The sequence below is a fragment of the Staurois parvus genome, unplaced genomic scaffold (genome assembly GCF_062004578.1).
Source record: "Staurois parvus isolate SC_StPar_1 unplaced genomic scaffold, SC_StPar_1.0 ptg000071l, whole genome shotgun sequence".
Taxonomy (NCBI): domain Eukaryota; kingdom Metazoa; phylum Chordata; class Amphibia; order Anura; family Ranidae; genus Staurois; species Staurois parvus.
Genome location: NW_028317867.1, coordinates 7,805,278 through 7,818,947, shown reverse-complemented (window position 1 = coordinate 7,818,947; position 13,670 = coordinate 7,805,278). Strand labels below are relative to the sequence as shown.

At 43.9% G+C, this 13,670-nt stretch overlaps 1 protein-coding gene across 1 annotated transcript in view; it reads right to left on the bottom strand.

Moving 5' to 3' along the window:
* Positions 1-13,670, bottom strand: part of TUSC3 (tumor suppressor candidate 3) — a 358,515-nt gene that overhangs the window by 89,536 nt on the left and 255,309 nt on the right. Inside the window, exon 5 of the mRNA XM_089669302.1 lies at positions 9,778-9,918. Coding sequence (XP_089525428.1) covers positions 9,778-9,918 — 141 coding nt within the window. The remainder of the gene's footprint in view (positions 1-9,777; positions 9,919-13,670) is intronic.

Genomic DNA, 13,670 nt, shown 5'->3' with positions numbered 1-13,670 from the left:
ACATAGCTGCTGCCAGGCCCCTAATCTGCCATGGGCCCCTATATACCGCCTCCTCATGCTGCTGCCAAGTCCAGAGTCTGTCATGGTCCCTGTACGGCCTCCCATTGCTGCTGTCTCCATCGCCACACTCTGCTGCCATGTGCCACTTTCAGGTCTCCTCACACACTACTGGTGTGTTCAGTTTTTTGACATAGGGTGCTGGCAGATTACGGGCCCCTAATCTGCCATAGGCCCCTATATACCGCCTCCTCATGCTGCTGCCAGGTCCAGAGTCTGTCATGGGTCCCTGTACGGCCTCCCATTGCTGCTGTCTCCATCGCCACACTCTGCCATGTGCCACTTTCAGGTCTCCTCACACTGCTGGTGTGTTGAATTTTTTGACATAGGGTGCTGGCAGATTACGGGCCTCCCATAGCTGCTGCCAGGCCCCTAATCTGCCATAGGCCCCTATATACCGCCTCCTCATGCTGCTGCCAGTGCCAGAGTCTCTCATGGGTCCCTGTACGGCCTCCCATTGCTGCTGTCTCCATCGCCACACTCTGCCATGTGCCACTTTCAGGTCTCCTCACACACTGCTGGTGTGTTCAGTTTTTTGACATAGGGTGCTGGCAGATTACGGGCCTCCCATAGCTGCTGCCAGGCCCCTAATCTGCCATAGGCCCCTATATACCGCCTCCTCATGCTGCTGCCAGGTCCAGAGTCTCTCATGGGTCCCTGTACGGCCTCCCATTGCTGCTGTCTCCATCGCCACACTCTGCCATGTGCCACTTTCAGGTCTCCTCACACACTACTGGTGTGTTCAGTTTTTTGACATAGGGTGCTGGCAGATTACGGGCCCCTAATCTGCCATAGGCCCCTATATACCGCCTCCTCATGCTGCTGCCAGGTCCAGAGTCTGTCATGGGTCCCTGTACGGCCTCCCATTGCTGCTGTCTCCATCGCCACACTCTGCCATGTGCCACTTTCAGGTCTCCTCACACACTGCTGGTGTGTTCAGTTTTTTGACATAGGGTGCTGGCAGATTACGGGCCTCCCATAGCTGCTGCCAGGCCCCTAATCTGCCATAGGCCCCTATATACCGCCTCCTCATGCTGCTGCCAGGTCCAGAGTCTCTCATGGGTCCCTGTACGGCCTCCCATTGCTGCTGTCTCCATCGCCACACTCTGCCATGTGCCACTTTCAGGTCTCCTCACACACTACTGGTGTGTTCAGTTTTTTGACATAGGGTGCTGGCAGATTACGGGCCCCTAATCTGCCATAGGCCCCTATATACCGCCTCCTCATGCTGCTGCCAGGTCCAGAGTCTGTCATGGGTCCCTGTACGGCCTCCCATTGCTGCTGTCTCCATCGCCACACTCTGCCATGTGCCACTTTCAGGTCTCCTCACACTGCTGGTGTGTTCAGGTTTTTGACATAGGGTGCTGGCAGATTACGGGCCTCCCATAGCTGCTGCCAGGCCCCTAATCTGCCATAGGCCCCTATATACCGCCTCCTCATGCTGCTGCCAGTGCCAGAGTCTCTCATGGGTCCCTGTACGGCCTCCCATTGCTGCTGTCTCCATCGCCACACTCTGCCATGTGCCACTTTCAGGTCTCCTCACACACTGCTGGTGTGTTAAATTTTTTGACATAGGGTGCAGGCAGATTACGGGCCTCACATAGCTGCTGCCAGGCCCCTAATCTGCCATGGGCCCCTATATACCGCCTCCTCATGCTGCTGCCAAGTCTAGAGTCTCTCATGGGTCCCTGTACGGCCTCCCATTGCTGCTGTCTCCATCGCCACACTCTGCTGCCATGTGCCACTTTCAGGTCTCTTCACACTGCTGGTGTGTTAAATTTTTTGACATAGGGTGCAGGCAGATTACGGGCCTCACATAGCTGCTGCCAGGCCCCTAATCTGCCATGGGCCCCTATATACCGCCTCCTCATGCTGCTGCCAAGTCCAGAGTCTGTCATGGTCCCTGTACGGCCTCCCATTGCTGCTGTCTCCATCGCCACACTCTGCTGCCATGTGCCACTTTCAGGTCTCTTCACACTGCTGGTGTGTTTAATTTTTTGACATAGGGTGCAGGCAGATTACGGGCCTCACATAGCTGCTGCCAGGCCCCTAATCTGCCATGGGCCCCTATATACCGCCTCCTCATGCTGCTGCCAAGTCCAGAGTCTGTCATGGTCCCTGTACGGCCTCCCATTGCTGCTGTCTCCATCGCCACACTCTGCTGCCATGTGCCACTTTCAGGTCTCTTCACACTGCTGGTGTGTTTAATTTTTTGTCATAGGGTGCTGGCAGATTACGGGCCTCCCATAGCTGCTGCCAGGCCCCTAATCTGCCATGGGCCCCTATACCGCCTCCTCATGCTGCTGCCAGGTCCAGAGTCTCTCATGGGTCCCTGTACGGCCTCCCATTGCTGCTGTCTCCATCGCCACACTCTGCTGCCATGTGCCACTTTCAGGTCTCCTCACACTGCTGGTGGGTTCCATTTTTTGTCATAGGGTGCTGGCAGATTACGGGCCTCCCATAGCTGCTGCCAGGCCCGTAATCTGCCATGGGCCCCCGTACCGACTCCTCATGCTGCTGCCAGGCCCGTAATCTGTCATGGGCCCCTGTTGTCGCTTGTTGGCATATTCCGCTCGTTCAGATGCTCCTTCTCCTGCTACTCATCTTCACGGATTCCGTCAGCAGTCTTTCTTGGAATCCGTTTCCAAGAGACAACAGTTTGCGAGCACGCACCCGACGGTGCAGAAGCTGAACGTCCTCCTGTCCAAGTTGCTGCTGCCAGGCTCGTAATCTGTCATGCGCCCCTGTACCGCCTCCTCATGCTGCTGCCAGGTCCAGAGTGTGTCATGGGCCCCCGTACCGACTCCTCATGCTGCTGCCAGGCCCGTAATCTGTCATGGGCCCCTGTACCGCCTCCCCATGCTGCTGCCAGGTCCAGAGTGTGTCATGGGTCCCTGTACGGCCTCCCATTGCTGCTGCCAGGCCCGTAATCTGCCATGGGCCCCTGTACCGACTCCTCATGCTGCTGCCAGGCCCGTAATCTGTCATGGGCCCCTGTACCGCCTCCTCATGCTGCTGCCAGGTCCAGAGTGTGTCATGGGTCCCTGTACGGCCTCCCATTGCTGCTGTCTCTATCGCCACACTCTGCCATGTGCCACTTTCAGGTCTCCTCACACTGCTGGTGGTTTCCATTTTTGTCATAGGGTGCTGTATGGCCTCCCATTGCTGCTGCCTCCACCGCCACACTGTGGCTCCACACTCTGGTTTTGGCCCCGTGACTGCCCAAATGAGTGAAGTGTGCGGTGATTCTAAGATCGACGGCACTCATCTGCATGTCATACTGACTGACAGTATTATTTCTCTTCCCCAGCAGACTCCAAGGGCATTTAAATTAAAGGTACAGTGTTCTGCACTAATATTAAGTCTCTCTGAAGCCTAGAAACACCCTTTTTTAAGTTAAATTCACAGCGAATTTATTCGACTCGAATCGAATATTGTCCACGAATTCGCCGAATCAGTCGAATCGAATTTTTCATTTCTTCGCTCATCTCTAGTAAAGACCTCCATGTTGGAACTTACACAAAATTAAGGACCTTCCCCATGCCACCATATGACCATATGAATGTGGTCAGGCGTGAAAACTAGCTGCTTAGATGCTGTGCATAGAGCATAGTGAGAAAAGAGGAGGTCACATGGTCCCCATACCTGGCATCTTGTAGGACCCTGTTTGGAGAGTAGGCAGCTGGGCACACCAACAGCAATGTAAGTATTAGTACCAGAGGAGGTGTACTATAAGGTCTCATGCAAACAGGGTGTTTTTACAGCCACTTTTAGGGGCGTCAGGCATTTAGTGCTTGAGCTTAATTAATTTCAATGGCCAGAATAAATTATTATTCTGGCTAATGAAATTAATTAACATCCAAGCGCCTGAAGCCTGTAAATGCGCCTAAACGTTTGTAAAAGTGTTAGACACTTTTACAAGTCTCTTGTGTTTCTTTTTGCTAAAATGGTGCTGTCAAGAGAAGGAGCATTTCTAACCTATGTGCATGAGGTCTAAAGAGAACCTGCAACTTTGTCCTGAATTGGAGCAAAGGTACTTTAACCACTTGCCCTCCTGAGGATTTACCCCCCTACCTGATCAGGCCATTTTTTGTGTCACGGCACTGCGTTACTTTAACTGACAATTGCGCAGTCATGCAGTGATGCACCCAAATTAAATTTACGTCCTTTTTTCCCATGAATTGAGCTTTCTTTCAGTGGCATTTGATTGCCTGAGCATTTTTTTTTTTGCGCTATAAAAAAAAAAGCCCAACAATTTTGAGAAAAAAAACAATATTTTTGACTTTTTGGTATTAAAAATGTCCAGTAAAAAAATTAAAAAAAAACACATTTCATCATAAATTTAGGCCAAAATGTATTCTGCTACATGTCTTTGCTAAAAAAAATGCCAATACATGTAAATTAATTGGTTTACGTGAAAGTTATAGCATTTACAAATGGCGGTATAGATAATGGAATTTTTTTTTTAATTTTAACTAATAATAGCGGCGATCAGTGACTTATAGCGGGACTGTGGTGGTCATTCTGACACTGGGGGGGAACTGACTTGGTGTCACTAGTAATAGCGGTGATCAGCGACTTATAGCAGGACTGTGGCAGGCATTCTGACACTGGGGGATACTGACTTGGTGTCACTGGTGTCACTAGTAATAGCGGCGATCAGCGACTTATAACGGGACTGTGGCGAGCATTTTAACATTGGGGGAACTGACTTGGTGTCACTGGGGAAGTCAGTGACGCCAAGTCAGTTCCCCCCAATGTTTTAAAAAAAAAAGCACCGAAATGCAAAATCACATATATATATATATATATATATATATATACGTGATTTTGCGCACCCGTGCTGCCCTGTAGCAGTATATCTGCTATAGGGTAGTCGGGAAGCGGTTAAAGGATAAGTTCACCTTTTGAAATAAAATAATAAATGCACATTTTGTGCAGGTTATTATTTTGTTTCTAAGCAGCCTCCAAAGCATTCTACCCATGCTCAGCAGATCACAAGTGCAATCTCAGGCTCCTGCAGACTGAGCATAGCTGGCTGTCTGTACCTAAAATGGGCAGGCAGTTACCTGAGAGCAGGAAGCTCAATAGACTATAAGAGCGCTCACCAGTGTCCTTGCAGTTCATTGAGAACTACAAGCCATCAGTTGCAATGGCTGACAGTATTTGTAGGCCTTCATTCACAGAGCCAAGTGGCCGGAGCCCTGCACAGCCCTGTTATTTTCAAATTGGGACAGCAGGCGGGTGGAGAAGATCCCCCGCTTACTGTCACATGGAGGGAGAATCAGTTGGGGGGGAGAGGCTGCAGATGCTGGAACATGTTACAGTATTCCACCCTAAAAACAGGTGGAACTTGTTCCGAAGGGTGAAGTTATCCTTTAATGATTTATGCTGAGAGGATGGCATGCATATGGATCCATTTTAAATACACTTCCAGTTTTTTTTTTGTTTTGATCAATTCAAACTTCAGGAAGTTCTTTTTTATTTCATCTTTCATATTGTATATTTTTCCAGTGCTAATGACAAAGATTGACTCTAAAATGTACAGTATACTGTGTAACATTCAATAATTTTCCTTGTTTTATACACTCTGAAATTGACTTGTTAAAGAAAAGGATAAAAATAAGGGCTTAAGTCACTTTGGGTAGATTTTCTTGCAGTGAAATAAATAGCTTTCTTGTGTTTATACAGTACATCAATTCCAATTTCCTACCTTTCAAGTGCATTGCTCTGAGAGTTTATTGCACCTTTCTAATGAAATGCAATTTCATGCAGGGATTGAGCATCTTGTTAATTTTGTTGACATTTGTATAGATTACATTTGTAGTAAATAAGCAAACATGAATATGCTTTACCGTGCTTTCAGTAACTCATAGGAAAATACAGAAACTGCCAAGGCTGGGGCATGGCATAAAACAACGCTTTGTGTTTGGCTTTCTTTCACAGAAGCTCAGGTATAGACTTTTCAATAAAGAGACTTGCTTATTAGAATGCAGAAAAGATGAATGAAGATTTCTATCTTGCCAAAAGGAATTGCGAGTAATAAAAATTGGCATGTGGCAATGGGAAGGGCATAAATTTAGCCATTGAATAACATAGGACTACTATTGAGTCAAACAGCAAAGGGCCCATAACTGGCTGACTACATAATAATTCATCCAGGCAGTGAGATGCTTGGTAAATAATGCTGATTAAAATGAATGTGTATATAATTCAAGACATTCTATCAGACAGTTATTATGATTTATTTTTGTTTCAGATTGGCCCAGGTATTAAATAGACCCAAGTCAAAGTCAAAAAGACCACCAGCCCTCAAATCGTCATGCCCCACAGATTCTCATGATAACTGTCACTAGTTGAGGTGTAGCCCTCTGAAGATGGGGGAAATCTTATCACTGACAAGTAAAAACACAACACGGCACACTCTCCTTGTGCATTACTATGGTATCAAATGCTTTATTCTAAAAAAGTGACAAGTGCATACTCATAAAAGGACCATGTAAACAGACAAGTAGCCAGGTAAATCAGTCCTAGGTAGCAGGGGTCCTGTAGAACAGGTTACCAGTTGTAATACTGACGCGTTTCAGGAGACACACTCCCTTCCTCAGAGCCAAGGCAACCAGACAAGCCTGACAAGCCAAGGCATCCAGACAAGAGTGCGTCTCCCGAAACGCATCAGCTATTACAACTGGTAACCTGCTCAACAGGGCTCACTGCTACCTAGGTCTGTTTTCATGGTCCTTTTGTGAGTATGCACTTGTCACTTTTTTTAGAATAAAGCATTTGATATCACGGTACTGCACAAGGAGAGCACGCCCTGTTGTGTTTTTTCTTGACATTAAATAGACCCTAACCATGAACTTCACATATTTTCTCCCTTTTGATTCTTGAAATATACCATTGAAAGCATTTTGTTTTATCTGGTTGGTAAGTGCAAACACATATTTATTGATCCTGCCAGAGACCCAGGGCTGTCCACTGTCCTGTGCATTTTGCAATTTTATCTCACACAAATATATCTGGAAGTGTGTTAGGACTTCAGAAATCCTCCCCCCATGTTATGAAGAAGAGAAAAGTGAGTGAGTGTTATCACCCTAAAAAAGGAAGTGTGTTACTGGCAGGATCACCAGATGAGAAAAGGAAAGCCTGAATAAGGAACATGAATACAGACGCCACATCTAAGGACTGATAAGCTGCTATATATTACACTTTTATTATTGCATTTAGATACATTTTAATGACCAGTTTGCCTTTAAAGCGGATTTGCAGTAAACATGCAGGCACTCCCATCACAAAAAAACAGTATACAATGTAAAAAGTTGCCTATATTTCTAGAGTGTTTAGTTAAGTGATTTTTACTGAAGTGGACCTCTGCCTACATTTTTCTTCTTATATTCTAGATCTGGACTACCCGGGTTTGTGTCATTTTAACTTTAAATCACAATCAAGCCTATATTTGCATATATGACTAAGCATATACACATATCAACATACATCTATGAGCAAAGACATATGAATGCTTCATCAAAGTCAAGACTCACAGCTTAAGTGCATATATTATACAGGATTTATATAGCGCCAACAGTTTGCTCAGCACTTTACAATATAACGGGAGACAATACAACAACAATACAGTTCAAAACAAGAGGGAAAGGAGGGCCCTGCTCCTTGGAGCTTACAATCTAGGAGTATATATGTTGTTAAGTTTCAACAGATTTATGTATGATGGGATAAATAGATAGAAAAAGGCTACCATGCACTTCTACATCCAATGTAAACCTTCCATCTAAATAACTTTACAAATCAGACCAGATATCTTGCAGAATGTATACTCTTCAGAATCAATTTACAGCATTATAAAATATTATTAGTAACTGTCGCTGTCATAAAAACTGTATGGATGAGCCAGCATCTTCAGTGGGGTGCTTGTGGCATTGACTGATGATGGCAATTTTGGGTAATTGTAACACAAATGTGCACTGCTTTACCTTAATGTGAGCGTAATCCGTTCTCCTTTTTATCTGATAGTGAAACTACATTTCCAAACCTCCTGGGCTGACAGTCTTATAAACAATATGTCAGGGGACTTGACAGTGGACACTTCATTGTGCACAGATAATGGAGATGTTACCTTGCAGTTTTTCTGCCGTAGTCCGGTTTTGGCTCAGAAAGATGTATGCACCTCAGTAAACTCATCAGCACTCGAGGAAATTTGTTGAAATATGCGACCCCGAACTAATGCCTAATAAGCACATTTCATGTATGCAAGGGACTGCCATTCTTCAAACTATTTTGAAGGAAATTAATTCTATGATATATGCTTGTTATATCATAGAAAGTATTACTTTATATTATTAAGTCCATGAATTAACCTAAATAATAAATGTCATTAAAACATATCATTTGATAAACACCAAACAGCCTATTTAATGTAGGCATCTTAACTCGTTCAGATTAAAGAAAATTATTTTTTTTAAATGGTCTTAACAATGGCATATGTTGTTTAGCATTAGAAATGAAATAGTGAAATAAGTGAAATAAAATACAATGTTCGAGGTAGTTGGCTCAATAGGGATAACTTACCTAAAGCTATATTCTAGTCTAAAAAGTTAAATGCATCACTAAAATACATAGATGTAAATTGTTTAATCTGCCAAAAGATTGGTAATTCTGACCAACCTTGTGATCTACGCACTTCTTCCCTGTCAGATTGGGGATCCAAGCTAGGGACCCTGGTGCTTGGACAACAATAGAGTAATGCCAGAATCCCATACCAAGGAGGAGAATATAGTTTAGTGCTGTGCTAAGAGGACTGCAGGACATAATATATTGTATCTGTGGTATAGATCATATTTCCAAAAATAATTTTCTTTTAGTTAAAATTGTTGAACACTTTTGGAACAGTTCGCAATACACTCATTGGTCCCTAAGCTTCTCCATAGCTTCAACATTATTAAAGTGCTGCAGGATATCCCTAATATTACTGATAGGAATAAAGAATGTCATGAATGTAGATCCCGTAAATGATAGGTTGCACTTCTGATCCTAATTCCTGCTACTGCTCATGGTCTGTGCTTTGGCTCTTGTCTGCAAATTTTTGCAGGCTTTTATGAAGACATTTACATTCTTACACAATACAGCAAGTCTTGGAGAATTTAGCACTCCACACCAAACTGTTGGTGCTATGTAAACCCTGTATAATAATAATAATAATAATAATAATAATAATAAAAATAATAAAAAACATCTCTGCATCTCTGTTTTACATACTCACCATTTCGTAAATCATTTCCCAGAGTTCCCCTTAAGATGCCTGTCTAAAACTTATTTTACAAGGAAAATTGCTTGTAGCCACATGATGTTAATAGACTTAAGAGCAAGGATATAAAGCTAAAATGTTACCATAGAATGTATACCATACACTACCAGCAGTGCTCTCCACAGCTTTTTGCCTTCCTGCTTTGTAAAATGTGAATGTTTCTGTTATAAATGCCTTTAAAACTTTAAAATGGCTTTCATATCTTTCATAACTGTTTCTTTTGTGAATTAACAAGTACACTGAAAGAACGGTCTAATGGATTTTTGCCCTCTTCAATGACCTGGTTAGAATATGAATTAGTGAATGCCACTCTTTTATATATTATGATACATTTCATGCACAGAAAATGGCAATCCTTTTACACAAATGAACACATTGAAGTTAGAAACATGAATACTCACAAGAGCTGCCATGGCCCAGCCTGTCTTATTGTAGATGAATTCTAAGTTATTTCTTCTCAAATAAAGCAAACCTCCAACCAGGGATACAAGTAAGGCCAGAGCTATTGTGCCAGAATAATTAGGTGGCCTGAACACACGGATCTGTTACAAAGAAAGCAAACATGAATCATTAATTAGAAATACACTCTTAAAAGAAACTATTTCTATTGAACATTTCTTAATACCAGGTCGATATGAAGCTGCAAGGTATTGTTTTATCAAAATAAAATGTGTCTTGCCATGAAAGTTGCAATGAATGTTCATTGTAGGGGTCACCTGCAACCTCCAAAGGCAAAGCATAATTTTGAGGACAGGCCTGAATGTCACTGTCAATGGCAAGTTATTGGCATAACAATTTGAGCTCCGTCTAGACCAAGGAATGTCATATACTGTAAGACAGGGGTAGGAATCCTTAGAGAGGTGGAGATCTACCTGAACAACATAGGAATAGTAAACGATCACTGGGCACAGTGTCGCCTCCTCACACCTGATTTAAACCTCTAATTGTTGTACTGCCATTTCGCAATTGCACACATTTCACAGCAATCATGGGTTTAAATCAGGTGGTGAGGAGGCAACATATTGCCTTACCACCACCGCCTGTCAAACAGAAAAGTGCACCAAACCTGCTGGATATAATAGAAGTCCATGACTAAGTGCAGCAAACCCGCAGGAAATTGTGAATGCTATACTATTATGCCCAGTGTATTGCTTCACACTGACCTGAAGATCTCTTCTTTCCTGCTGCTGGCACCATTCTGGAGACCGCTAGCTGGGATAAGAGGTGGAGTGCAGTTGGTATCACTCCACATGGGACAGGAGCCAGCACTACAGGTGATGCATTGACTTATGCAGCTCTTGCTCCCTACTACAGCTCCAAATTTACAAGTAGTTCCTCTGCATTGTACTTTGTTTGATGCTCTGGGTTGGTGGGTCAGCAAGCCCAGACTGCGATCTACCAGTCACCTGGTCACAATCTACTGGTTGCTGACCCCCGGCGTAAGCCTCGTTAAACTTGTAATATACACTATATTGCCAAAAGTATTGGGACTAATGTCAGCCATTCATTTTTCAGCGAACACACGAACGTTAAGGTCATTCGGCAGGCTGTTTGCCCACTGCTCCCCATAACGCTCTGTGCTCTGATAGTGCATTGTGATTGGCCAAAGTAAAGCACCTGACCACATGCTTTGGCCAATCACATCGCACAATGATGTCACAGTGGGGGTCACCTGGTTGATGTCACCTGGTGGCCATGCCTCTTAGATATTTAAGAACTGTCAGGACAGCTCAGCTGTCAGACAGCCTGGATTCAGCTTTGAGAGTGGAGCATTTTTTTTTTTTCATGGCAGGCAGTGATTGATAATGGATCTACTTCGGGGGATACTTTTTAATTTTTGTTTTTAATAAAGGACTTGTCAAAGATTGTCTTCTGTCATTTTTTGCACTACACTTTTTTTTTGTGAATGAGTAGCATGTACCCCATACTCATTCACATGGGGGGCAGGATCTGGGGCCCCCCTTGTTAAAGGGGGCTTCTAGATTCTGATAAGCCCCCCCACCTGCAGATCCCCAAAACCACCGCTCACGGTTGTGGGAAAGAGGTCCTTATCCCTAAAGCACCCCCCATGTTGAGGGCATGTGGCCTGGTGTGGTTTGAGGGGGTGCTCTCTTGTCCCCCCTTTCCTGATCTGCCGGGCTGCATGCTCGCATAAGGGTCTAGTATGGATTTTGGGGGGACCCCCACACCATTTACTAAAAAATAAAATTTCTAATGGGGGGTTTGCCTCAAAATCCATACCAGACCCGAAGGGCTTGGTATGGATGCTGTTATTTTGCTAATTTTTTCATTGCTGGTATTTTTTTTTACATGCAGCTGAAACATTAAAGAATGTTTTCACTACTAAAATACTGCAGACTTAATAATATAACTCATGCGGTATTTTAGTAGCTGTGCAGTATCTCGGATGCAGTAAGATACCGTTTAGTGAATTGTCCCAGTTCAAAGTTTGCGGTTTGAATGTTCACCCGTGAACCAAATAGGGGGTGTTCGGCCCATCACTAATTGGGAGGCCTGCCTTAACATGCACATGACCTTTAATGGCATTCCAGTCTTAGTCTGTAGGGTTCAATACTGAATTGGCCTACCATTTGCAGCTATAACAGCTTCAACTCTTCTGGAAAGGCTGTCCACAAGTTTTAGGTGTGTGTCTATAGGAATGTTTGACCATTCTTGTAGAAGCGCATTTGTGAGGTCAGGCATTGATGTCAAACGAGAAGGTCTGGCTTGCAGTCTCTGCTCTAATTCATCCTAAAGGTGTTCTATCGGGTTGAGGTCAGGACCAGGCTAATGCAGGCCAGTCAAGTTCCTCCACCCCAATCTTGCTCATCCATGTCTTTATGGACCTTGCTTTGTGCACTGGTGCAATCAGATTGGAACAGGAAGGGGCCATCCCCAAACTGTTCCCACAAAGTAGGGAGCATGAAATTGTCCAAAATGTCTTGGTATGCTGATGCCTTAGGAGTTCTCTTCACTGGAACTAAGGGGCCAAGCCCTTCAAAGGCTCCAGGACCCGATGGATATAGCGTGGAATTTTATAAACTCACAATAGATTTTATTTTAGACATTTTACATCATCTCTATATGGGCTGACAGTCCGTACCTACCCACTGGCTCACAGGAAAACATAAAACTTATTACAAAAAAGAGAAAGATCCATTATCACCTGGGTCCTATAACTCTTTCTCTCTGATCAATGTTGACACCTTACTTCCTGTCATATTACACCCAGCTCAATCTGGATTAATTCCAGGATATTCCATAACCCTAAACATACACAAGGTCTTGATGGCGCTTTACTATGCCAAAGCTCATCCACAACAAGACATTGTCATTATTTCCTTGGATGCCGAAAAGGATTTTGATATTGCCAGCTTCTCTTGGCTCATTATGGTTATGAGGGAGTTTGAAATATCGGGACCCATACTTGACTTGTCCAAAAAATGTACTCATCTACATCGGCTTGGCTCGGTACTCCTGACTTTATGTCTCCAGCTCTTCCCTTAACTAACTAAGGGCACAAGATAAGGGTGCCCTCTATCCCCCCTTCTCTTCAACATAGCCCTAGAACCTCTATCCAGGCAACTCAATTCAGATGATGGGATTAGTGGTGTCATGATCGGTGACCAAACTTGTTCTTATCTGATCCAAATCAAAATATAAATTAGTGTTGTGCTAGGTAAAAACCTATAAATCAATAGCAAATAAATATGTTAATAATGTACATGCAATACTGCATAAATAAATAGTGCTAAAAAAAAAACAAAAAATGAAAAACACATCCCAAATAGTCCATAGAAGGTAAACCAGTCCCCTGATTTCTGTTTTGAATAGTGAAAATGTTCATTCCAACATAACCACCATTGTGAATAGCCACCACCGTAGTATCAAATCAGAGGCTTACCAAATCTCTAGACCCCTTCATTATAGGGGGTCATATTGCACTCTAAAAATTATGTCTCCCCAAGAAGAAGGGTGGAGCAGGTCTGCCCAATATTGGATTTTATAGTTTATCTTGCCTGCTTAGCCAGGGCCTAGATTGGTTATCAGAAAAATTATGATACTCAAACTATATACTGGAAAAAGCCCTGGTGTCTCCATTGCACCTTCCAGCCATCCATCTCCATTGCACCTTCCAGCCATCCTTCATTCGAAACTTAAATCTCTTCCTCTCCATCTTAGATCCAACTTATTGATCAGAGATACTGTATTGGCATACAGAAACTCCTTGACTTGCCACCAAACATCTCCCACTACCTGCCTATTCACGGAAACCTTCTTTCCTCTCTCTAGT